At 38.5% G+C, this 26463-nt stretch overlaps 1 protein-coding gene across 1 annotated transcript in view; it reads left to right on the top strand.

The window, feature by feature from the left end:
• The window catches only part of XPO4 (exportin 4), a 64488-nt gene that overhangs the window by 20952 nt on the left and 17073 nt on the right, over positions 1-26463 (top strand). Inside the window, exons 6-16 of the mRNA XM_066620431.1 lie at positions 2344-2456; positions 4901-5058; positions 5254-5428; positions 11765-11941; positions 15433-15575; positions 15683-15828; positions 19456-19633; positions 22259-22418; positions 23213-23382; positions 24500-24674; positions 25832-26125. Coding sequence (XP_066476528.1) covers positions 2344-2456; positions 4901-5058; positions 5254-5428; positions 11765-11941; positions 15433-15575; positions 15683-15828; positions 19456-19633; positions 22259-22418; positions 23213-23382; positions 24500-24674; positions 25832-26125 — 1889 coding nt within the window. The remainder of the gene's footprint in view (positions 1-2343; positions 2457-4900; positions 5059-5253; positions 5429-11764; positions 11942-15432; positions 15576-15682; positions 15829-19455; positions 19634-22258; positions 22419-23212; positions 23383-24499; positions 24675-25831; positions 26126-26463) is intronic.

Raw genomic sequence — 26463 nt, 5'->3', positions numbered from 1 at the left:
CAATACATTAGTATTGCATCTGCCCCAAAACTGATCATGTTTCCTCTTAACCTGGGTTTTAAAACTCTAGTTAAGGGAAAATGCAGTTAGAGTTCATCAGGGATATCATAGGTAGAGATGTAACACTAACCCACAGTTAAAGCTGACAAGAAACAAGAGAGAAATTGACATGGAAGTGCAAGCCTGTGGCTCATTTCCAAATTGTGAATCACGATTAAGAGATCAGCAACATTACGTTTGCACAGGGTTATGGCCATGGCTTAGTATGAATGGCAGTATAATTCCTCTTAATGTGTATGAGATCAAAGAGTGTTTTAAGACCTACGAAGAAAAAGGGGATAGCAGAAATAATGGGCATCCTGTCTGATTTCCATTTGTAACTGTGTCTTAACACCAGATGGCTTTATTCTGTTCCCGTAAATAGGTATTAATTTAAGGGGATAAACATGTCTTACCACTCCACAGATGCTAGACTAAACTTTGAAATATGGTAACTAGCAAACTTGCATTTTTAACCAAAATGGACAGCTGTCACTTTGACTGTCATCCTAAACATATTTACATGAAAATGATTGTTTCCCAACCCTAAGTTTATTCCACTAGCTAAAAAATTATGAAACTAGAAATCTACATTTCTTTGTCCAAAATTAAAAAGACACATTTGTTCAGTGCTTTGAAACTTAGTCTATATTAAACATTTGGAGTTATTATGCTGGAGTTATTTTATGCTGAAGATTGTATTCTAAAACAGCAGGCTCTAAACCTCAGCCCGTGGGCTGTATCTGGAAAAAGGTAGCCAGAAATCAGGGCTCAGAGTCTGCGAGGGTGACTGACAGAAGAAGCGGCTGCCTGGCAGGAGTTTCTGACACAATCGAGTGGAAAGATAAGATGCTAAGGAAAGGAAAGAGCCATGCTGGGGTGCCTTTTTCCTAATGCAGCAGCCCACAGTTTGGAGACCGTTCTTAAACAAGCTTTTAAAACATTAGCCATAAATGCTATTCCTGTGTTTCAGTAAGAATAATATCTTGATGTTATAATATTACAGTGCTGAACAAATTGGCAGCCTGCTTGGAGAATCTAAGAGCACATCAGGGAGTTTTTATGGGGCATTTTTAAAAGCAAGTGCTCCTAAAAATGTTTTTGTGCTGTTAAACGTTAATATACCCTGTTGAATCACATTGATGGCTAGCCACATTGTAAATTTTTGTTCAAAAATGAAATCATTTAAGAAGAGATTGCATTCGGAGAACTTTTTAGTGCTTAGAACTTGTATGAAATTTGTTTTACGTTGCTGATAATTTTCCTTTCCTCTCCTCCTTTGTCAGTACTGTTTAGAGTGCAATTTTAATGTACTGATCTAGCTTTAAAATCAAACAAATACTGTTTGGGGAGATCCAAAGATGTACTATTTGTCTTAAGAGAAAAACCTCTTTATTAAACTTTTTAGTTTATGGTGGATCTCAAAAAGGAATTGCATATTTCTTTCTCGGTAACCAATATGACAACACATCATGTGATAGGCTAAGCTGCAGTTAGTGTTCTGGATAGTTGGTATATCTTTTAAATAGTCATAGCTTGTTATCTCTTGTGGCCAGCACTGAATGCAAATGGATTTTCATGTTGGTTTAAATGCATTTTTCCATTGCAGAAACACGCTTATATATTTTTGCACTAATATCCTATGTTTTGGTAATAGTTGTGTAGCTATGCAGTGTCCGTTGCTAGAGAATTTTTCCCTCTTCTAGAACATTACCCCTCGCAGAAAGTAATGGATGTCCTTTGTATTAGATGCTGAAGCTTGAAATGCTCATTCAACAATCCTTCCCTCCGGTTAATGTGTAGAATACTTTTATTTATTTTTCTGCATAGCATGAGCATAACATCGTTCTAATTCTGGGACATATTAAGAATTAAGATCCATAGAGAAACTTGAAAGGGCTCATCTTAAATTGTTATAAGATATTGTGCATTAAAACCAATCAAAAACATTTGCAAATAGGGTGTTTAAAAAGCATGTTTTACACTAATTTGAATACCTGTCAAATGCGGAATCCCTTTTGTTTCCCTTTCTCCCCCGTCACATTGCAATGATGGCTAAAGTGATCGTGCCTCTGTGGAATGTCTCGTCATTGTGATCAAACTGTTATCTGGCATTCCTAGAGCATTCTTTTTTTTCAGTAGTTAATACCTTTTATTCCTTGTCCTCATGCATGAATTATGCTGTGTATGTGAAGAGGCTTAAAGTTTGTTTCCATTGCATTCTTTCTGAATGGGACCTGTTGTATCTGGGATTTTTTTTAAAGCCAAGTCGGAATGTTGTTGTTGACCTTGACACCAGATAACTAGGCAGACATTATATAGCTATGTTTGAATCCTTACAAAACGTGATGCTAAAACCAACAGAGTCCTGGCGTGAGACCCTTCTGGACAGCAGAGTTATGGAGCTTTTCTTTACAGTAAGTCCCATTCTTCCATTTTTCTAATATAGCAGCAGAGAATGTTGTTGTGTTTCTCCCACCTTGGATGAGGTAGGATGGATTCAGATAAGATTTTTGATCATAAATGAATTTCTGTGTTTTTGCCAAGCAGTGATTATACTGTAGTTTAAGTGTTTTTCATTAGATATTGTGTACTTGCAAAATGTACTTACTGAATGAAAGATTTGTGTGCAAAAAGTGACTACTGAAATCTTACCCAACAGAAGGGTTTCTGCATACAAATGTTGTTGCTCTAGGTTTTTGCTTGGCAAAAGAAACTAGCATTTTCTACTAACTCTTAATGTATAAAGGTATGTATTTTAGTCATGATTCACACCAAACAGGTGGTGTTGGGTATTCTGTATTTTTAGTGAGCTTCTCTGACATGAGGCTCAATAAAATGTCTTCCAGTTAATCATAAAAAGCAGACTAATCTGTACCTGCAAATTTAATCTGCTCCTCACAACATCCTTTGCTTATGCGTTATAATAGAACTGAATGTAGTGTAAAACTGCTTCCCACTTTTCAATTTCCTATGCAGATTTCTTGTATGTAAATATGTGTACACTGTCATGTGAAAGCACACACATGTCTATTTTACTGTGTGTTCCTCACAACAAATGTGTGCATGGAATAGAGATTTCTGCAAGAAATCTTGACATTGGATGTAAAGACATTGGATGTATTATCTCCAGATAATAGACCAATACTTTTCAGGTAACTTGCAGCCCAGTGCTATAGGTATTTACCTGGAAATAGGTTTATTGAGTTCAGTGGAGCTTATTCTCAAGTGAGCATAGGATTCTAGCATTAGTTGCCTAAAAATCTCAAATGTTTACCCGTTAGTAGAGTGGGAAATAGTGGAGAAGGTGTGTGCTTTTAGTGTTGGGTTACTGACCTGGTTAGTGAAGGAACCAGTTTGTGTTTATCTCCCCAAATAGAATCCTGGATTGCTGGAATTTGAGGGTATTGTTTTCAAAGCCAAGAGGTGTATAGTACTTTGTGTAGATGATAAATAGCACATAGTAAACCTGTCATGTGTACATAGTTTCTTGTACATCTAAAAATCTTGCTCGAGCATTTTCAAAAAGGTGAAAAACTTGCCAGCAGACCACTTAACAGCTGCACACAGTGTGTACAGCTGTCTAGACTACCCAGACAGTTGCTGCTGTCAGCTGGGAACGTCCTCAAACAAACAGCTTTTGAATTTACAGGTTAACCCTTTCTAATGTAATTCTGAGTTAAGCAGTCCCTAGTTCAATAACTTTCTAAAATAGCTATGTTTAGATTTTAGCACCCTCCATACACATTTAAATTCCCATTGGATATCAAATCTGTACTGGTGAAATTGTGACCAGCATCTGTCAGCTTAAGGAATGCCAAAGTAATTAACTCACAGCAATACTTGCAAATTTCTGGTTTGTAGAGTTTACTTGCAGCATTTGTGCCACAGTTGGAAAATGGCATGCTTTTATGAGTCCTGGGAAAATAAATGGATACAGAGAATCAATTTTTTTAGTTGGTGTGCCTTTGTAGAATGTCTAGTGTTCTATTTTATGAACTTAACTATTAATTTTTGCAGTGAAGAAGCTAAAACTATCTTGGAGATGGTCATTTGATAAATTCATATTAGATATTGATTCAGATACTGTTTGCTCAGTTATCATTTAGCTGTTTATTTGAAGCATAAAATTAGTATAGTAATGGCTAAAATATAACATTAATATAATGAATCCTGTAATCAGTATGCCTGTCAGATTCCAGATTTTCCACTTTGCGCCCAACTGTAGGAGATTTTTCTTTAAAGAAACATGTTTATCTTTTGTCATAAATACTCAGTCGGCAGTTAAAAACATTTTCAGTGATGACAGCTTAAGCAACTAGTGCCTAAAAATTGGGCAATCCTGCTTTGTAGAAATGAGATTGATTAACCTTGAAAATAAAGAAGGATTTTGCTACGAGTGAAATGTTTTTGCTTTCTTAAGGGTCCAGTGTTTACCTCTGCAAAAGAAGCATCTATATAATCTTGATTGAACTTGACGACTAACTTTAGCAAGACGCTGTAGCCCAGGCATAGTTAGCATTATACAGATGGCTGTCATTATTGCTGTTTTTAGAAGTAGGAGCATGTCTGACTGGCTGGCATCTGTTTCTCTCTTTAAGACTCAACATGCATAGACAGTTCAACATGTAGGTAGGTCCCAGTGAAACATTGTCTTTGATTAATTATGACTTATGAAGTTAGTATATTGAGAGAGCAACTTGGAAGTTTTAAATACCTAAAAGTAGACTCTGTTCTCCCCCCTGCGTCAAATTTAATGGGAGTATATGCTTGCTCTTTAGAATTGCAGACCATGACATGACAGTAAGTCTTTCTTCTGTCTCCTGTACAATGTTGTATTAACCCTTTTGCTTCTTTAAAGGTGCATCGAAAAATTAGAGAAGACACAGATATGGCACAAGACTCTCTACAGTGCTTAGCCCAGCTAGCCTCTCTTCACGGGCCTGTATTTCCTGATGAAAGTTCTCAGGTTGATTACTTAGCTCACTTCATTGAGGGATTGCTCAACACTATCAATGGGTATGTAATATGCTTGCTTCCTAGAATTTAGATTTGGGAGGGCGGGAGGGACTTGCTTCCCGTTTCTTCTTTATAGCTTGAACAGTGGCATAGAACTAAAGAGCAAGGTTCTGAAGATACTACAGACTCTTGATTTAAATATGCCAGTAGAAATATTGACTTTTACCATCATTTCTAAAATATATTTGTCTGCAGAATTGAGATAGAGGACTCTGAAGCAGTGGGAATATCCAGTATAATCAGCAACTTGATCACTGTATTTCCTCGCAATATATTAACAGCCATTCCAAATGAACTTTTTTCTTCATTCGTTAACTGCCTCACACACCTCACTTGCTCTTTTGGGAGAAGTGCTGCCTTGGAAGAAGTGGTAAGTACCAGCTTTGAATTTAAAAAGGCTTACTTCAAAACGCGCATCTCAATTTTTCCTTTAGAATTTGTTTGTACAATATCTGGCTTACTGTACCACTTGTCTCCCAAATAATGAATAGTTTAAGTGGTTTGTGTGTGTGCAGATGAGCCTCGTTTGAGGGCAGCTTAGGAGACAGTTTTGGGTTAAAACTGAATACTTGCTGAAAACTGGCATTTCCGCAATGATTTGCATAGGCTGCACTGCTTCAATGTACATATAGGAGCCTTTGCATTTTTTCGTGGAAATGTAAGTCAGGCTCCTTTAAACATGTGAAAACTAGAATAGCTAAGTGAATAATGGGCAAAACTAAAATATCACATATTACTTCCAACCTGTTGTCATCTCCTTTTAATGAGCTTACAGTAATGATTATGTCTTGATGGACTTCATTGGGAGCAGGCTTGAATCAGAATGTTTCCATCACTATGCTCCATAAAAACTACTAAGATGAGATGAAAGGAATGATCAGTATCATAGGTAAATACATTCCCTATCTCCCGCTCCCCCACACATATGGAGCTTTTTGTGGGTTATGTAGTTGTGTATACTGGCACATCTGTATTCAACCTGTACTTCCATGTAGATTATGTCTTTTTGGAATTGCCTTTCTTTAACCTGAGGCTTCAGTACACAGGGAGTCTGTGTGGGCTTCAATAAATTGGGGGGAGAGTCTTTCTCCTCAGCTCCCCTTTCCTTTCTGTGAATTATAGCCCATAATTCCCTGTTTCTGCTCACTTTCTACTTATGTATGTTATCCTTCACCCCCCTCTACTGTTTTCATTGCACTTTGCCTTGTTTTAAAACAGATTTACTATAGTATTTATGCTGCTGATTTTTTAAATAGTTAATGTGCATAGTCTGTATGTAGCCTGTGAACTAACAGGTTTTAAAATGGTGGGCCTCTTATATTTAGCAGGGAGAGAGCAATTGTGGATTCACCCCAGCATAGCTTCTCTTCTAACAACTGTTTGCTGGTGTTTCTTTTGCATGTTTCGTTAGATTGCAAGTCGTTTGGGGACAGAGAAAAGATTTCAACTGGAACTAAGGGCTATGAAACATTGTTGTGTTTGTGTGTGGGCAGGGGAAGAGGTTCTAGCAAACGAGTAAGCCTGACCGTACACGGAATGCTCAGTTATGTGGAAGTATCTTAATTTGTGCAGAGCTGGTTTAAGGCTGTTGGTATCCTTAACAAAAGTACAAGTCTAGCCTCTCCTTTCCCCCATAAGGAATATAGACCAGGCATACATGCTTGTTAATTTGTATCCCACTAATCCAAGCAACTAGCGGCAAAGAGCATGGAGTGCCCATGTTCTCTGTGTTCTCATTGCAGTTATACTAGCTCTGAGTTTGGCTCCAGAGATGGCTGCTTTCAAATCACATTCTGTGCCAAACCAGAAGATGCCTTCTCACAATTAGTCCCTTGATACCAGTTGCATATGCGCAGCCGTTGACAAAATCTTTCACTCATGCTATAGTTATTTAACTGGGCATGTTAAACTGGGCATATAGTTATTTAATCTTATTGGTCTATATAATACCATATTCCACCTTTCATTCTGCTCAGTTCTGCAGTCACTGAAGCCCCTTTTAAGCAGAATTAATAAGAATATATACTGCTTTTCAACAGGAATGTTCACAAAGTGGTTGACTATACATACCAAAGTAGATAAATAAGTGATTTTCCTCTGTAATAAACTATTTGTATATTACAAATATATTATGTATAATTATACATTATATATTACAAATATATTATTATATATTATACAAATATATTATATATCACAAACATACAAATTGTGTGGATCTGTATACTCTGTATGGCTGCATAGTCTGTATGGCTCCTGCTCTTTGTGGATTGATGCCTTTCTCTCCTGGTGTTGGCAGGTTGAAGGAATTAGCTGGTGATCAATGAATCCTTACCATGATACATTTGTTTGCTGAGTGAAGTTACTAACACACCCTCCACCACTTACATCTATCCACTTCATATATTCTTTCCAAAGGCTCTCAATAATCTTGTCACCATAATCCTGAATATAGTTAGAAAAGAAGTATTTAATTCTGTATCATTCTAGATGCAATGGCATTTAGTTTTCCAGTTTGTAGATTTCTTTTTTTGGCACAGATGGCTACATATCAAACACCAGATGGGTATTAGATTTCCTGCAGGGGATTCTGCACTGACAGTCCCTAATACCATGTAGGCTCATGGTACAGCATGTCCTTGTGCCTGGTCTCTCTCTAGATGTGTTCTAATTTAAATGACCAAGGAGGGAAGTAACGGAGTTATTGAATACAGTAACCAGAGTTTTACAAATTGTGATTGGCTAACTGGAAATAATGGGTAAGGGATGATATACACAACACTCCTGTTGTTGTTTATGCTAGACTAGTATGTCTGTGGGTTGAGGAAGACTTTTCAGGAATCCAAGCTTGTGGAATATCTAAGCATTGCATTCTCCAAGTATTTCCGCACTATTTGAACACATAAAACGGTCACATATTGTGGCATTACAAGAACAGTTCAAATTCTTATTTGACCTGGTAACATACTTTGTCAGTTTCTTTACTTAGCAAAGCATCTTTTCCCTCTTTCAAAGGTGATTGTGGTTTGTATTTTCAAAAATATTCCATTTGAATTAATTTGGTTAGTCTTCCACCTCAGGAACTTAACTGTGCACTACAGTGGTAGGGTTGCTACATAAGTGAGTGTACGTGGGCTGCATGTGTGTTGTTCACATCTGTGTGATTGTGAGGAACGAAAGTTAAGTGTAGAGAGAGGATTGTATTTGGTTAGGAGAAAAAAACATTGCTTATTAGGAAGAAATAAGACTGGTTGAGCACAATGCAGTGAGGAAATGGGGAATGGGTATTGCAACTTAATGCAGGGAAGGGGCTATTTTAATTTTTTTTAAGGTTTTTGCCAACGCATTCCTATTATGAGGAGTAAAATAATTTCAATTGGAAAAGACTTCAAAGGTTAGGAAGTCAAACTACAAATTCATTAATTTTATCTTAAATTATACTAACCTCGTAGTTTCTGCTTCCTTCTCCTTCCTTACATGCATTGGATGCAATGTATGTGCAACATCCAATAACCTATAACCCTGTTCTTCATTCCCCCTCTTTCCCCCTTTCTTAGTGAATAAACACTGTGGGATGTTGGAATGTTTACATATGTAAGGTACATTCATCTGAGCAGGTGCAAACTTGCTGTCTCACTGTGTGTGTGTTTTTTACCCATTTTATTGTTCTGTGAAGAGGGCTATAGTCTTCTAATTCTGGGCATGTGCCCTGGATTTACCTGAGGATTTCTAGGTGAATTTGCCAAATGTTGTCAAAAGAAATTCAGGTTGAAACAGAATCCTTAGGGAAGTCTTCCTATTTTGGAAAGATATTCCTGAACTGCTGTTTAGAGAAAGAGATCAATTTCTGGACATGAAATATTCCATAAAATTGCTTTCATTTCATTTAAAAGGTTTTGTGATTTTGGAAATACAGTTCCTATTTCATAAATTATGCTGCATTTTCACATGAAGCACAACTTCATCATCAAAAGCTCCTTCTGCTTGCCAGAGGAGTTCTTTCAAGAGTGCAATGCTTCTGCAAGTTGAATGAACTTTGGCTTTCCATGCATGCCTTACTTATCTTTGGATCTGTTATGGCTTTTTTGAAAGATTAATAACCACAGGGGTCATTACAGTAATCAAGACAAGCTCTGTTCAGTTGATGCCTGTTGACCAGGTGGGCCAGGGCCTTTTCAGTGGCAGCCCCAGGCTATCAAATATCCTTATATCAGAGGAAGATACTGTGTCAGATCTCCCAGCCTTTAGATATGCATGCAAAACTTATCTATTTTATGAGACCTTTACAACAAGAGATGTGGCTTTATGCTGTTGACAACTGGTTTTTATGCTGTCTCTGTTTTTGCTTTTGTATAGCATGTACAGATTGAGACTAATTATTCTCATGGGTTCCATTCCAAGCACTCATGTGGATGGCAAAAAACACACAATAGCAAATCAATTTAAAAAACAAAGTTTCTTTGCTCTGTTGATTTAAAAACAGCCTTGCTGACCTTTGCTATGTAAGTTAAGAGTCATTAACAAGACAGTTCATCAATCGGTCCTCCTGCAAGCGCTTACAAAGAGCTGATAGCTTACACTCAGCCCCTCCCTTCACCAATGCAAAGGGATCACCTTTCTTTCAGGTGTCAGGGGCAAGGGAGGGGTCGCCTGAATTGATGGATTGTCAACCAGCTGCCCTCTCTCTCTCATATATTAAGGAGGTTATTGTTAAAGGATTGTTCAGCTTCTAAAACTGATTTTAAAGGGATGCATTTTCCCCTTCTCCAGGGATCAGCACATTCTTTCTCATTTGCACAGGCCATTCGTGTTGAGTCAAATTCGTGTATAAAAAATCCGTGTATAAATAGTCTGGACCTGTATATCTGTGTATGCTTAGTTTTTTTATAATGGACTAGTGCCGTGGTTTTCAAAAAAATGGTTGGCAACCTTCAGTCTCGAAAGACTATGGTTTTCAACTAATAATTAAATTAGCAAAAAACAAATAAGGGGAAGCCAGAATAACACCCCCCCCCCCCGCACACACAAAAAATCAGGGAGATTTTCAGCCCTATCCAGTGCCCAGTTCAATTTAAGTTTCTTATAGTTTAACCACATCACTATCACCTAGCTTTACAAGTCTAAAATAGAAAAAATTCACCTTACCACCTCAATTCTCTGTTTAATTTTTTAAAAGGGGGGGCTGCCTTCTTGAGCATTTGTTAAGCTCCACATTCATCAGATGGGACCATTCTGGTAGCCTCACTTTCCCCCTTTGCCTAACCTGACCACGAGCTAAGACAGGGGTGTCAAACTTGTTTCATATCGAGGGCCGAATGGCATTCATGATGCCTGCTGAGGGCCGGAAGTGATGTCATTAAGCAGGAAGTGATGCCATTAAACAACTCATAACCAAAAATTAGCACTTTTTCTCACTAAGGAATTCATTAACTTCAAATGACAGAAGAGAAAACACAAATCTTTATCATATTTCAAGATATGGGAGAGTCTAATTTTTGTGGGGGTTTCCCTTTAAGCCGTAACACCTCAGCACTGCTCAGTAGCTGAGAGCCTGAGGGTCAGATAAAAAGCTTCTGCAGGCTGCATCTGGCCCCCTGGGCCTTATGTTTGACACCCCTGAGCTAATGCGTGTGTGCTTACTTATGAAAAAACACAACTGTGTGGCTTAGTTTCACTTTCCATAGGTCTCAATACATCCGTCAGCTTGGAGGGAGGGACTTTCTTCTTGGGTGTTTTTTAAGGCCTGCATTGATCAGATTGGGACCATTCTGGTATCGCTGGATTCCTCTGAGCCTGCCCTTTCTGATGAACTAAGGCAAGTTCACCTACTTGTGGGTAAATCACAATATGGCTCAGTTTCACTTTTCATAGGGCTCCATGCATTTTTGTTTTCTGGTTTTTTGGCCATAATGTTTGATAAAATGGAGATATTTCACTCTGGTTTTTTTCATTGCATTCCGCTGTAAATTCCGCATCCTACGGTATATAGCATGATGGTATTATTCCTAACCACCGCAATTTTAGCGATTTTGATCACTTGCGGTGTCACCCTTCCAAGGCTGGGTGGACTGCCCCCTCACTAGCTACGCCACTGGCTCCACGCATCCATTTCTGGATGTCTAGCATTCCAGACATTTGGTGGCATCATCGCCAAACTTTCAATCCCCTTTTAACAAAAAGCTTGCCGACCCCTGCTTTAAGGTGAAAAGCAACACATAAGTAATAAAAAGGTTTTGTTACACTTATTGAAAATATATCCACTTTGTACCATTGTAAATGGGTTGGATCCTATGAATTATAAGGTGAATTCCAGTGACAGAATGGGGCTTTTCTGCTGCAGTCCCCCACATCTCTGAAAACCAATACTGAGGACAGGAAAACCCTTGGTAATCACATGGAATGCGTTGTGGAGGATTGTAGCTGGAAAAGGGGAATAGTTGCTTCATCCTCACTCTAGATCCTGCCAGATATATCAAATTTAGATGGATAACTCTGTGGTGCCAGCTATTGTAATGAAATGCCAGCTATGAATGCTTTAGAGTAAATATGAATGTATGTGTCTCATAGTAATGTGATATTTAATATCTTAATATGCAAAAAGTGTGAATGATACTCTTACTTGTGCATTCTTAATAGGCATAATATCATAAATTAGTGAAAGCTTGGGCAACTTTTTGATACAAGGACTTCTTGTTTTCTATCCTAGCTTGACAAAGATGACATGGTATACATGGAGGCATATGACAAGCTCCTGGAATCCTGGCTTACTTTGGTACAAGATGACAAACATTTCCATAAAGGCTTCTTTACCCAACATGCAGTTCAAGTTTTTAATTCTTACATTCAGTGCCACTTAGCTGTTCCTGATGGTACAAGGAATTTGGTAAGTTCTTGTGGTAATGGAGATCTTGGCATGTTGAGTGATGTGAAACTGTGTAAACTGTATAAATAAAGCAATATTGTAAATATATTGCTTAAATATGTCATTAAATGTATTTAATGAAAGCAATGATAAGGACATTTCTTTAGTGTGTGACTACTTGTGCGGCTATGAATCCTGACTTGAGTCCACCCTACTAATGTAGCCTTCTTTTATAGTATTGTTTTTCTGTGTAGGGGGCAGCTTCCTTTCTGGATTCTTACCCGTAAGTGAAAAGCAGCCTGGCTTTGCTTGTTATAAACTTCTGAAGGTTCCATCATTACAAGCAAAGAGAGTTTGAGGAAACTGAAATTGCACTGACAAGGAGAGGGAGACAGTTAAATTTTTTCCTTTTGTTTTTCTCCAGTTTTCTACCTTTTCTCCTTCCTCTCTCAAAAATCTAACTAAACACCAGGAGGAAACATATTTACCATATTTGTAGAGCATCATAATGACTTTTGAAGTTACTGTAAAAACAGTTTTAAACAATTCAAGTCTAAAAAATGAATTCTAAATTCCATAGACCAGTGGTTCTCAAACCTTTTAGCACCGGGACCCACTTTTTAGAATGACAATCTTTTGGGACCCACCAGAATTAATGTCATGGCCAGAAGTGAAATCAAACAAGAAAATGTTTAACATCCCCAATATGACAAAATTAAATTAATTAGAAGTTTACAACAAGTATAAGTTAAAAAATATTCAAAATACTGCCAAGCAGTTGCTGATCTGTTTAAAAATATTCCCCAAACATCCTAGAGTGGCCATTTTCAACCATTGTGCCGTGGCACACTGGTGTGCTGCAAATGGTCTGGAGGTGTGCTGTGGGAGTTTGGGAGAGGGTCACTTATTAGTAGAGCCATTGGAGAATGTGAACTTCCCACCAACAGCATGGTGTACCTTGTCAATTGTCAAAAGACTGATGGTGTGTCTTGACAATTTTAGTACCTTGTCAGTGTGCCATGAGACAAAAAAAGTTGAAAATCACTATCCTAGAGGCTGCAGCCTTATCCACACTTTACCCCAGGAGTAAGCCTCATTGACTATCATTGTTAAAAGCATCTACACAGTAGCCTTTAAAAGTACAGATCTGTAACAATTCCCCAATGCAGTCACATACCATGGTAGCATCAAGTCAAATCTATTAAAAATAAAATACACATTGAAATGAATGCGGACCCACCTGAAATTGCAACCCACCTAGTGAATCCTGACCCACGCTGCATAGACAAAAATCCTAACTGTGCAGCTACAGTAGGACAATCAAAGCAAAGTGGTGGAGCAAGCAGCAGCTCAGTGAGTTACAGCTCCTCCCATGTGGGGCTTCAAGCTCATCCTGCTTTCTTGGCCTGTCAGAAGGGAGGATTCAGAGAGGCAGAGACGGGCTGTTTTTCATGTGATAAGTAGAACTTGCAGCCTGGAACAAAATGGTTGAGGCTTTATCTTTGTTTTGGGGAGGTATGGATTTTAGATCATTATAAAGTTTGAAGAGATGGAAAAATTCTGAGACAAAGAAAAGGAATGTAATGTGTTTTACTTGGTTATGCAAAAACAGTTATGTTTTTGTTTGTGAATTATTTCATATAGAGACCTAACAAGTTTTCTTTATCATTTTAGTCTGACTGTTGTTGTTACCCCATTAAAGTGTACTGGAATATTTCAGCTTGGAAAAGTGATGAACAAAGCCCAAGTTAGTGCTCTCGGAAGCACTGACAGATGGTTTTTAAGTGTAGGCATAAGAGAATATTTAACAGAAGAGATCTTTGAATTCATAACTAGACAATCTTGGCATAACTTATTTATACAGGTTAATTCACTGCATTCTGTGAGATAAGTCATTCATCCCATGAGTAACCATTTAAAAACCACAGCTGGCAGTGCAGAGCCTGGCTTGTTTGATATCAAAGCAGTAGCTAGGATTTTCAAATAGAAGTACACTCTTCAGTAAACAGCTGAAGCTTTGAAGTTTTTAAGAGCATTATTAGCCGGTTTGCATAAAGGAAAGAGGGTTTAAAGAGACCCTCGGGAAGGCAGCAAGGCTTGGATCCAGTTTCCAGCATCCTCTACTCTGAGGGTAAAAAAATTGAGGAATTTGAGTTTTATTATGCCTTCTATTTTATTGAGTTCCTAGATCAGGCTATATATAGAGAAATGACAAGTTTCCAAAATGGAGAACCTTAGTAACTTTAGAAAAAAGAATCACAAACTTTTGAAATTTTTTTTACTTAATTGGCTAGCTTATTAAACTGGATCCTTTCTAATTTGACACTGACCTACTTATATCAACCCTCTGCTCTCATCTTTTGGTGCTTTTTAGTGCCTTCTGTGATTTGGGTGTGGTTTGCACTAGGTGATACTGCAATGTGTTAATTATATGTAGACTAGGTCAGAATGGCTGCCTACAAGATTGTAGTGAGTAGGGAAAGAAATTCAAGTGAAAATCTTGAAAGACAGGGATATAGCTCTCATTTTCCTTACCACTTTTCAAGCTAAAAGTTCCTAAATTGTAAACCTAGAATTTATTTTTGAACAATAGAAGTCGTGACGGAACATATTCTTCTCTCAGTTCAGACAATACTCCAAACTCTGTTTTGGCAAATCTTTCAGAATTTGTTGCTTTTATGATGAGAATGTAGACTGGTTTCTGCTCAAAGTGAGATTGTTTCCTGTGTGCATTATAGTTTGTGTGAAAAAACTGTGGTTATCATTTGTACAGAAAAGTGGGATTGAAAGACTTGGAAATAAACAGGCAAGCTGTGGGCTCCCATGCTCCTTTCTCAGTTGTCGGTTTAGTGCTAACCATAGTTTTGACCATGCCTAGTTTTTGCTCTGCAATCCAGAATTTGAAATCATGGTTTGAAGTGGCTTTCTGAATCTGGTTTAGAGGCATGTTCTAATCACAGCTTGCTCATTCGAAGGTAGCAGTGGGAAACAGAGAGGTAAAACTGCATGCAAGGAGAAATATGCAAGTCTGTGGCTTGTTCCTGAATCTCAAACTGTTTGAACTTAGTTTGACAAATTTTGTCAATAATCTGGCAGAGTGTGGAGCCAGTGCAAAGTTTAGCCTCCTGCGTATCTTGACTTGAAACATTTTTGTTTTAACTTAATGGTGTTTACAACTAGGGCTAGAAAAAACTACAAAAATGTAACCTTCTTCCTGAGGACTCCAAAACTAGAGCTATCTCAAGCAAAGTTTTCTGTGATCAAGGGTGGATAGGTGAACTTTGTCAATCATGTCACTTTGTGTTTGATATTTCTAAGGAAGGCAGTGGAAAAACAGTTACCAGGTAATTGTTGAAGACAGCTGTATCTTTTTGCTTTTGAGCACTTTTTTCCACCATGGGTTCCTCTTATAAATTTTACTGCGGGTGATCTGTCAATTATCTGATTTCTTAAAAACAGAGATGCCAGAGACTGAACTTCTACAACATAATGTTTAACTTTTTAAATGCCAGACTGCCAATGGTGTGGCCTCGAGAGAGGAGGAAGAAATAAGTGAGCTTCAGGAAGATGACAGAGAACAATTCTCTGACCAGCTTGCCAGCGTAGGCATGTTAGGAAGAATTTCTGCTGAACACTGTATACCTCTTCTTACAAGGTAATGGGTTAGTTTTTGAACTACAGCACACCCTTTTCATGAATTGTTACAATTGTTTTTCAGTGTGAATTTAATTGCAATCAGGTTTTCTCACTGTTCCTCCTCAGTTTATTAGAAGACAGAGTGACAAGGCTTCATGGCCAGTTACAAAGGCATCAGCAGCAGTTAATTGCCTCGCCAGGATCAGGCACCATTGACAATAAAGTGCTTGATGACCTGTATGAGGATATTCATTGGCTTATCCTAGTCACAGGTGAGTGAAAATGTTTAAATTCAATAAAAACTTGGTGGTGTTCCACTGGAAACAGTGTTCTCCTTGATTCATCAACTTGAAAAAAAAAAAAGACTAAACAGTACATAGTGATGGTACATCCACAGTGAGTCGTCATTGAAGTTGTGTATGTAATCCTTCTATGCAGTAACTGGCTTCCTTTCACTGGCTGGATTCATCTTGTTCTGTCATCATCATACTAATACCTTCCCAGGACCACAGTGCTTCACTGTTTGGGCCAGTCCCACATCTAAACTTGATAGTTTCCCAAAGTAAAGCTGCTTCACAGCCATTACAGATGCGGAAGACAATAATCAGAAGGAAAGTATTGATTGCCGTGTGAGTTTAATGGAACCAACTGGTCAAATTGGCTTCTGAGTAAAGATATCAAAATCTTTTGGCTTAGTCAGGAACTAAAGAAAAGCTCATAACAAGAGTAGCAGCAATATTCCCCACAGAAAAGAGACAATTCAGATATGCCCTTTTGTCTGATCAAATGGAGAAAGGGAAGTCAAACCATAGAAGATGAAACCAATGTTGCCAGTAGTGGGTTGCATCACTTTAGGGGATATCTTCCCCTTATCAGTATGAAGCCACTGCGGATTCCTTTGATACCATGTTCAGTAGTTGCTCCCATTGCAGGCCAAGGTTTACCTAAAGGATCAGTGGACTGCAAATGAGAGCTCTGCACATGGCTTCTACCCTGCTCATCTGATCCTCTTGCACAGTTCTAATCCTGTTAAGAGCAGCTGTTTTAGCGGGTCTGAAGAGCTAGTGACCCTAGTTTCGCTGGGCAGCAAGACCTACAGCAGTGGTTCCCAAACTCTCCAGGAGTTTAGGAACTGCTGTAAGTGCTTGCAGGGGAGGGGCAAAGGCAGCAACACGATTCCCATGATCATGCTGCTGCCAGGGACAAAAGATTTTCTTACACACCCTTGGCAGCGTTAGCCTTCCTGGGGGGGGGGGGTAGCCCTTGGACCCTTCTGCAGGGCTCCGCAAGATTCAAATGGCTAAAAGTAGTGATCACATCCACTTCTGGGTTTCAGGCAAAACCAGAAGTGGGTCACAATTGTGTCATGGAGCAATTGCATCCGGGAGCCCTTTGGAAGGCCAGTGCTACCCCCAGATATGTGAAAAACCATTTTTTCACAACAGTGACATGATATCAGTGGTGCTGTCACACACGCACACCCCAAAATACTTAGAGTGGCCCCTACTGTTGAGTAAAGTTTGGGAACCGCTGCCTTAAAGTGAAAGATGGTTTACAAGGAGCACTTTCTCCCCTCACCAATTCCAAATATGCTGACAAAAGAGAATGAAGGAAGGCATTTAGCATGTATTAGGCACCAATGAACAGTTTCACTCAGATCAGCACACACTTTGTCCATCTCTGTTGTTCTGGATAACAAACTAGAAAGCTGCCCTAGGCCTGAATTATCTCCATTCATAGTGAAGAAAGAATTGAAGTGACTCCAGAACAGATCTCAGCATTTCAATTAAATTGCATCAGTGGACTTATAGAATTAACCCATCATCCTTTTGCTCCAGACACATTTTTTTTCATAACCAAGACTACATAAAACTCAGAGAGCCGAGGATCAAGACCCTTTCCAGAGTTCTGTACTGGCTTCATCTTCTGTAGTTCTCTAATCAGATAAACTGTTCAATTGGAGAACCAAGGTATCATCTAGCACCTTCACTTCCAGGATCCAATCATCTGCCACGATCTAAAGTTGCTTGACTTGTGGATATTGAACGAGACACTCTACATCAGTTAGGGGATTTTTCTCTCATGTTGCCGCACAAGTGATCTATGAGACTACATGAAAAGCTTTCTCTTCCTGGTGCTCTGTCACCAGGTTTTTGCCACAGAGTCTGAGAAATTATGGAATTTCCTCAGTCATCTAAATAAGTGGTTCTCAAACTTTATAGCACTGGGACCCACTTTTTAAAATGACGCCCTTTTGGAATCCACCTAACTTTATGAGACTTTAAAAAATTGCACACTTATTCTTTACAGAATAAAGTCATGTTACCCACTCAAAGATTCTAAGACATTTTCCGACATGGAAAATGTGTAAAACTCATCCATCCTAAACAGATTGGCGTGCACTCAATGTCTGAAGGGATTTACACTTTTATAGAGATTAAACAGTATGGTTGAGAGAAACAAAAGCACTTTTGTTTCCTTCAATGCAGAAGCTAGTCTCTTGATCTAGTTTAGATAGGTGGTTGAGAGATTTCATTATTAAGGTGTGAACAGGGAAAGGGGTATTGGAATCAATTAGAGACGAGGTATCCAGCATGGCCTTTCAGGTCATTGACTGTGTAGATGAGAATTGTAGGGCTGTCGCTTATCTCCTCTGGAATAAAATTGATTCTTATGCTTTTAAGGGTGTAGGCTTTGACAGAAAGGGATTGCATTCTGCTTAAAACAATGGAATTCTCCCATGTGAGATGATACTGCTCTTGAATATCCTAATGGTCTGCTATCCCCTACCAACTGAGAGAGAAAAAGTTGAACTTGTGAAGTTTCATGTGTTTTGGTAAGAAGAGAGCAGTTTATCCCACTCAAGTTCTGGGCATGTGATCTCTAGAGTATATGCCTTCCATATTAGGGACCTCAGGGTCTTATCAGTTCACTTTTTGTTGATTATGCTATTGTTCAATTTTCATATTTTAATGGTGGATTTTTTCCAAGTTCAGTCTTTTGGCTGAGTTGTGCCAATTCTGAGAAAGGAGGGAGAATTGGTGGTCCTCTTGATTTGAGGAAAACTCTGGCCCTACCTGCAACAATGCATATACTACTTGCTGATGTATGCCCTATCATTGATAGCCTGAAAATTTGCATCAGATTGGAAAGCTTCTGTTGAACAAGCAATATACAAATAATCTAGTGTCTACCTGTGATGGAGGATTGGGGTCACCCAGCCAACCATGTTCCAATAGAGCGCATCCCTTGCACCCCATCTGCATATTAGATATCACAGATCAGTAGAGTTCTTTGTGTGTAAACTTAAGTCTGGGCCTCTATTCAAATGTAATACATACCATGCAGGTCCAGGTACATGGCAGTGTAGCACAATCCTGATCCCCTATCATGTGTCAGCTTAGGGATGTAGCTGCTTCTCCTGTCTTTTCCTTTGTTGTGTTTTTTAAGTATAATCCTGCTGGCCATTGAATATTTCTTCTGGAAAGAAAGTATCTCTTGGCTGCCACTGTTACAGAAATGTTTCAAGTTAGTGTATGGTGAAAATGTAGTAAAAAATTTTTTTAAAGGTTGGATTTAACATTGGTATTATAGCAAAGATGTACATGATTTAAAATTTAGTTCGTTTGCTGTAGTATGTTAAAGTGACTAAAGTATTTTTCTTATGGGGTGTTTCTTCCCAGTGATTGTTACATTGTAGTGTTTAGACTGTTTTCTCACATGCAGAAAACTGAAATATATAATTGTAAATGTAAGTTAGACTTTAAGCATATGAGAGAATTCAGACAAATGTTGATGCCAATGTTCTCAGCATCTCTTGTATGGCCCTTAAACTAGTATTTAATTTAGGTCAGGTAACCTGAGGTCACTACTTTCTTTTGTTTGCTTTTAATTTTAAGGCTACCTCTTAGCTAATGATACTCAGGGAGAGACTCCGCTAATACCTCCAGAAATAATGGAGTATTCCATTAAGCATTCAACTGAGGTTGACATCAATACAACGCTTCAAATTCTTGGATCTCCAGGAGAAAAGGCCTCTTCCATTCCAGGGTACAACAGAACCGATTCTGTTATTAGGTAATTTATTTAGTATCTTAATACCAAATATTGAAATCAGTAGTTGACAGGATAATACCATCTGCTATTAATCTACATAAAAATGAAAGCATTGTAAATGTTGATAATTGTGATAGAAGTGACATAGGCTCTAAAGGTGAAAGTGGCCATATTGGGCTGGAGCTGATGATAATCAAGGATGCTTAGATTCTAGGAATAAAATTATGCATTGAAATTGGACTTCAGAAGCAGTTTGGAATGAGCAGGAATACCACGTTTGAATGGCTGAGCGCAGGTTAGAAATAAATAGCTTCTAAAGGAAGATGGAGTTGATAGGGATATGTGTAGAAATTTGATCTACAGATGATATGGCTGCATTTTTTAAGTTAAAAGAAATATCTCCTACCAAGGCAGAAATGACTACTCAGAATTCTGTTTAGAGCAGGAGACTAAAACTTGCCCATCCGGGTTTTCTAGGTTCATACAAAGTTACAAACAAATGCCTTTTATCCATTGAAACAATTAGAATTTTTTTAAGTTGCAGGCTATCAGTGGTAGGGATAAAATTTGGAGCACATGTATTGCTTAGAGCTCTGATTCAGGGCTACATTTTGATTGACACGAATCGTTTTTGTTCTTTACAAGAGGAAGAAATAAGTGTCCAAAAGCTCACTTTGAAGAAATAATGTTTAATTTTGAGGATCCTCTATTTAGCCTGGATAGTGATAAGTGAGGTGTGTTTTTTTCTCAAGGCTTATGTTCTTCAGGAAACCATGTAAATGTTTTTATTACTATGCATTTGATTTCTGAGTTGACTGGCTTTGATACATGCTGAGGTAAAGCTTATGCCCTGGGACTAAACATCATTTGATGTTATTCGACCGTAATGACTGAGAAAATGCCCAGATCAGGTTGAACCAGATATGTTGCAAATTTTGGGATTAAGCCACTAGTTGTTAATTACAATGGGATGCGGTAAGCATTCTAGTACACTGTAAAAGTAGCCATAGAAACAATAATTGCTATTTTTATTGATAAATATGAATTATAGTTATCAATGAAATACAATCGAGGAAATAAATATGAAGTCCTAGAAAAAGTTTAAATTCCGTTAAGATAAATGAGATTCAACCAGACACTTCAGTATTGATTACAGTGTGATTTAAGATATATGATAAAAACATTCAAGAGTTGTAACTACTTCAACTCTGTGTTCATTGCATATCCACAAGAAGCCTCCCCTTCACATATTATGGTGCAGAGACCTCTTTAAGCACACAGCCAACACAGAGCAAGAAGGAGTTGTCATGCTCAGAGAGACCACTATTCTGCTCAGTCTTCCAACTTGGAAGATCTTCAGGGTCTTTTCCAATGAGTCCATAAATGGAAATGCTGGAGATGAAACCTACAACCCCGACCCAAGCACACACTGCACCTGGGGTGGGGTGCGGTTTTGTGTCCCTGCCATCCTGTTTTTAGGTTGTGTGTGCTGCAGGAACCCATAGCTTATTCCTTGTACTTCTCTCTCATCTTTTGTGCAAATTGCAATGGCAGTAGTCCCCACCCAGCCCAGCTGCCATTGAGATCTTCCTGGCTCCCCTTTCAGAAACACTGGGGGTGGTCAGAGAACAGACCACCTCATGCTTTGTAAAAGGGGAAGATCTCATTAGTAGCTAGGCTGGGAGAGGACAAGGAGTTGAGGGCCATTGGCAGTATTATCTTCCCTCTGGCCTTCCTTCTGAAAGAGGAACTTCTTGCATTCTCTGTCTTTTCCTCCTCCCCCCGCACAGGGTGCTACCAAGACATTCTTCCTTGTTTTCATTTCAGGAGGGGAGCTAGAGGGAAGAAGATTGTAAGGCCACAGGACAAGCATGGCCCAACCCTGAATAAAAAAGCAAGCTAGCTCAGTGATGTACTGGAGGGAATGGTGGGCACTCATGGGGTCATGTGGTGTACTGTTTGCCACATCTAATGCTCATAAGGCTGCCTCTTCCAGCCTCATGAGTAGTCCAGCCTTGGGAACCTGGAATCTTGTGCATGGTAACTATGCATTCAGCTATTGCACTATGGCCTCTTTGTCCTGTTGTGTGAAACTGCCCGACTCCCTCCGTGCTGTATAGCTATTGCTGTAATGATAAATTTTTTAAAAATCATAACTTTCCTGAAAGAGATACTGATACTTCAGCTATGTATCCAGTATGGACTGATATTAAGTGGTAATGATCAAAACTTTTAGCATAATGCCTTTAAAAGGAGCTTTAAGTACTTCAGGTAAAATTAGGCAAAGTTCCTGTTGTGACATTCCCATTCCCAATTGTTCGGGACATGGGGAAATAATTCTTCCTGCTGCAGTAATTGAAGAGGCCAGTTCAAAAGTTGAAGACTATCCTTCATTACATACTAGTTTTCAAGGCTGAGAAAAGGCACTGAATAATAAAATTCAGCACCTGAATGAGCAGGGACTTTCCTTTGATAACATACTCATTCAAATGGGGAAAAATAATTTTCTTTCAGAAAGAAATGCTGGAGAGGACCATTTCACTATGGTATTTTGAAGATTAAGCCCATGTTTTGTGTGTGTGTGAGAGAGAGATAATGCATTAAAAGAGAAAAAACTGAAAAATCATATCTAAACATCTTCTTCAGGTTGTTGTCTGCTATCCTAAGAGTTTCAGAAGTGGAATCTCGAGCAATAAGAGCAAATCTGACATACCTTCTGAGCCCACAAATGGGAAAAGATATTGTATGGTTCCTTAAGCGGTGGGCAAAAACCTATCTCCTAGTGGATGAAAAACTCTATGACCAGGTAAGAGTCTTTTAATCTAATAAAGCACTTTTTCATTCATGTCTGTAGTCCATGTTTGTCAGACCAAACCCTATGATGAAATTGCTAGAGGAGACATACATTTCTTTTTGTTACCCACTTGCTTACCACCTCTTCTTAAAGACATTGGAATGCAAGTAACTGTAGCCTAGTGTTCACATGCAACTGAATGAGTTGGTAGAGTCCTAACAGGAGAAGGGGGAGCGCATAACTCAGTGGTATTACACATGCTTGGCATATGGATACCTCTGACTCAATCTCTGGCATCTTTAAGTAAGATTGAGAGAGATCCCTGTCTGAAACCCTGGAGAGCTGCTGCTGTAAGGCTGGTTCCTATATGGTAATTGAATATATTGCTTCAGAGTGCAGGTGCCAGATTGCATTTTGGAGGACTCTTCTATGCAAAGTTCTATGCACTAATTAGGATTAACTCATTCTTAGCAAAAAAAAAAAAAAAAGTGAGTATTGGGAATTATGAGAATAGTGTATTTCATGTATTGGATGTGGTGAGAGCAGAATTAGGTAGTTAAATTGATAATGCTCTATAAAAATGTGTAATTTTTTTAATCTGGAAAGATTTGCATTGACTTATTCAGAATTATCAGAAGTCATGGGAATAAGAGTCTGTTGTGTTTTTTTTAAATGAGAGTTTATTTGAATTGAGATTGAGAGAGCAGTGTTAAAGTCATTAAATTAAAATAGCAGTTGAACCCTTGCATTTTGTCCTTCCTATTTTAAAATACATAAGCCTGCAATTTTAACAATTTTTTCAATAGATAAGCCTGCCATTCAATACAGCATTTGGTGCTGACACAGAGGGTTCTCAGTGGATTGTGGGCTACCTCTTAGAAAAAGTCATCAGCAACCTTGCAGTGTGGAGTTCTGAGCAGGACCTTGCAAATGACACTGTGCAGTTGCTTGTAACTCTGGTAGAAAGAAGAGAGAGGTAAGCCTGCCAGTTTTACAACTAAAAGGGAAATTTGCTTCTCCAATACTTTTTGGAGAGGTTCTTCAAATTGGTGGTGGTAATGATGTTCAGTAGGTATTGGGAATAATCAGCTAGTAGGGAAGCTTAATGAATATAATAGCATAACTTTAGAAATGTTGAGCTGAGGAGTGACCTTGTCACTTATGATACAGCTGTTTGTGAGTACAGGATGAGTTCTAAGCATTTGGATTTGTAAATCAGGATTTGTATCATTGCATGTGTAAATGAGCCATCTCAAAACTAATGATGCAGATTGAATATTCAGTTCATCCAGTGTCACTTCTAACATGCTGTTGATTTTCAATTAGATCAGTTCACACATTCAGGTGCAAGCTGTAAATTGTATAGAAACCAAATGGATTGGAAGTTATAGCAATATATCCAAATAGCAGGAAAAAATAAACACTGAGACTCACTTGATGCATTCAGCTATCTGCCCATTGGCCCAAACTGTATACATTTAGCTGCATATCAGACTGTATATCCCAGTATAGGCAACATGCTTTGTCCAAAGGGCCAGAACAAACATAGTTGCAGAACCTTTACTTCTGCAAACTTGGCATGTACCGAGTTTATATAGTAAAGAATAAAACATATTTATTCCCAGGGTATGACCTGAAAGTACACAATGCTACAGCCTTGCTAATGCTAAGTAATTCTGAGCAGTCAGTGCCCGGACGGGAACCTTCTGGAACTTGTGTATACTGCCTTGAATCCCATTGTAGAATGGGCAAAATATAAATATAATCTAACATTTTATTGAAGGGTGGGGAGACAAGGTAGAGATACTACATTTATTCTACCATGTTTTTCATATTCTCATAGTGGAGGGGAAGAATAAGAATAGTAATGGCAGCATATGACGTAAAGAGAGAATTGTTCACTTACTAAAAAATGAGACCTGCAGATTACCTTACTGTTATAAACGGAGAGAGAACTCATTAACATAAGGAAAATTTGAGCATAAGTGAAAGCGGGATGTTTTAAATACTAACATTAATCCTTCTCAAAAAGTAGTTGTTGCATATTGCCAAGATTTTTCCCCCCGAGTTACTAAATACCTTTCTGTTCCTAGGGCAAACTTAGTAATTCAGTGTGAGAACTGGTGGAACTTAGCAAAGCAGTTTGCAAGGCGGAATCCACCTCTTCACTTTTTATCCAGTTCTGTGCAGCGAACGTTAATGAAGGCTTTAGTTCTAGGAGGTTTTGCTCATATGGACACCGATACCAAACAGCAGTACTGGACAGAGGTAAGACAAGTAACATAATAACTTGAAAGTCCTCAAATTAAAATTCTTCTAAGATCATCTTTATTTAAACATTTTCAAACGTTGAGTTGCCTAGATATTTTTAAAATTGATTTTTACATTGTTACAACGTCAGCTGATGTTAACTCTGTGCAAGTTGCTTTTTCCTATGGCATTTATTTGCTTGCTTTGTATGATCTATTCAGCAGTAGAACTCTTGTCTACTTGCATCATCAAAAATGAGTTGTGAAGAACATTTTTGTATATTTCAGGATTCCAATACCTACCTGTAGTTCCATTGCTGCTTGTTCTTTCTCTTCTAAACTGAGAACCCAAAGGGGGGGGGCTTTGGATTACTAGAATAACGTATTTTACAACATTGGGTAATATATTTTAAGAGTAAACGAAAGTGTAAAAACAGACATTACTGATGTTATGTATTCAAGTTTGCTTTAGAGGATGTATTCATTGCTTTTCAGCATTGTGCACCAGAGTGGTATACAATAAATATCAATATTTAATAGCAAAAACCAAAACAGTCACAATCCAATATAAAGCAATAATAACCAAGAACAGAGAGGCTTGTAAAAACCACAAGGGGGGGCAACTTCTAAAGCAGCAGTTTTCAACCTTTTTCATCTTATGACGCACTGACATGGCACTAAAATTGTCAAGGCACTCTATCCATTTTTTGACAATTGACAAGGCATACTGCACTGCTGGGGAGGGGCTCCTAACCCCCAATAGCCCTACTAATAAATGACCCCCAAATGTCCATGGCATACCTGTGGACCATTCACGGCACACCAGTGTGCCATGGCACAGTGGTTAAAAATCACTGTCCTAAAGGCAGTGAAACAGATTTGTCTTAACTTTGTTATAAAATGGCATCAGAAAGATAACTAAACATTCCAAAGCTCTGGAACTACAGTTGTGAAGTCCTTGCATCTTGTGGGGAGGGTAACCTTATTTTCCAGTAAATTGCAGTATGAAGCAGGGCTTCATTGCCTACTCTTAACTTCACAGAAGTTCACATGGGAGGAAGCATTCTCTGAGAAAGGGACTCTTTGTACACTAGGCTGCAGCTAAAGTCATCTTCAGCTGAACATGAACATGAAACTCAAAAACTGGAATCCATCTTGTTTGCCTTTGCTCTGTAGGTTCTTCAGCCGCTTCAACAGCGATTTTTGAATGTGATTAACCAAGAGAACTTCCAGCAAATCTGCCAAGAGGAGGAGGTGAAGCAGGAAATCACAGCCACTTTAGAGGCACTTTGTGGTATTGCTGAGGCTACTCAGATAGACAATGTAGCAATTCTCTTTAATTTTCTGATGGACTTCCTCACCAATTGCATTGGACTAATGGAAGTGTACAAGAATACGCCAGAGACTGTTAACCTCATCATAGAAGTTTTTGTTGAAGTTGCACACAAGCAAATATGCTATCTAGGAGAGGTAAATATTAGCATGCATATGTTTTGGGGTCTTGATACATTTGAAAAAGTCCACATTTGTGCAATTGGCTATTGAATATTTCTGTCTCCCTCAATATGCATCTGCTGGGTCTTTCAGTCCATCCCTATGCGTCCATTCTGTTGCAAAAATTAAGAATTACCTTGTTAGATAAGTTTAAAGGTTTGTCTGGTCCAGCATTCTGTTTCCAACATATGAATGTTAATTAGACTTGAAAGTTGCCACAACTTAAGCAAAATCTTTTACAAAGAGAGGCTCCAATATGAAACTGCCAAGTTGGTTCCAATTCTGCATATGAATTCTATTCAACTTTTGCTGAA

The sequence above is a fragment of the Tiliqua scincoides genome, chromosome 3, assembly GCF_035046505.1.
Source record: "Tiliqua scincoides isolate rTilSci1 chromosome 3, rTilSci1.hap2, whole genome shotgun sequence".
Classification (NCBI taxonomy): domain Eukaryota; kingdom Metazoa; phylum Chordata; class Lepidosauria; order Squamata; family Scincidae; genus Tiliqua; species Tiliqua scincoides.
Note: the sequence above shows the minus strand (reverse complement) of the source record. Positions and strands in the feature narration are given on the sequence as shown.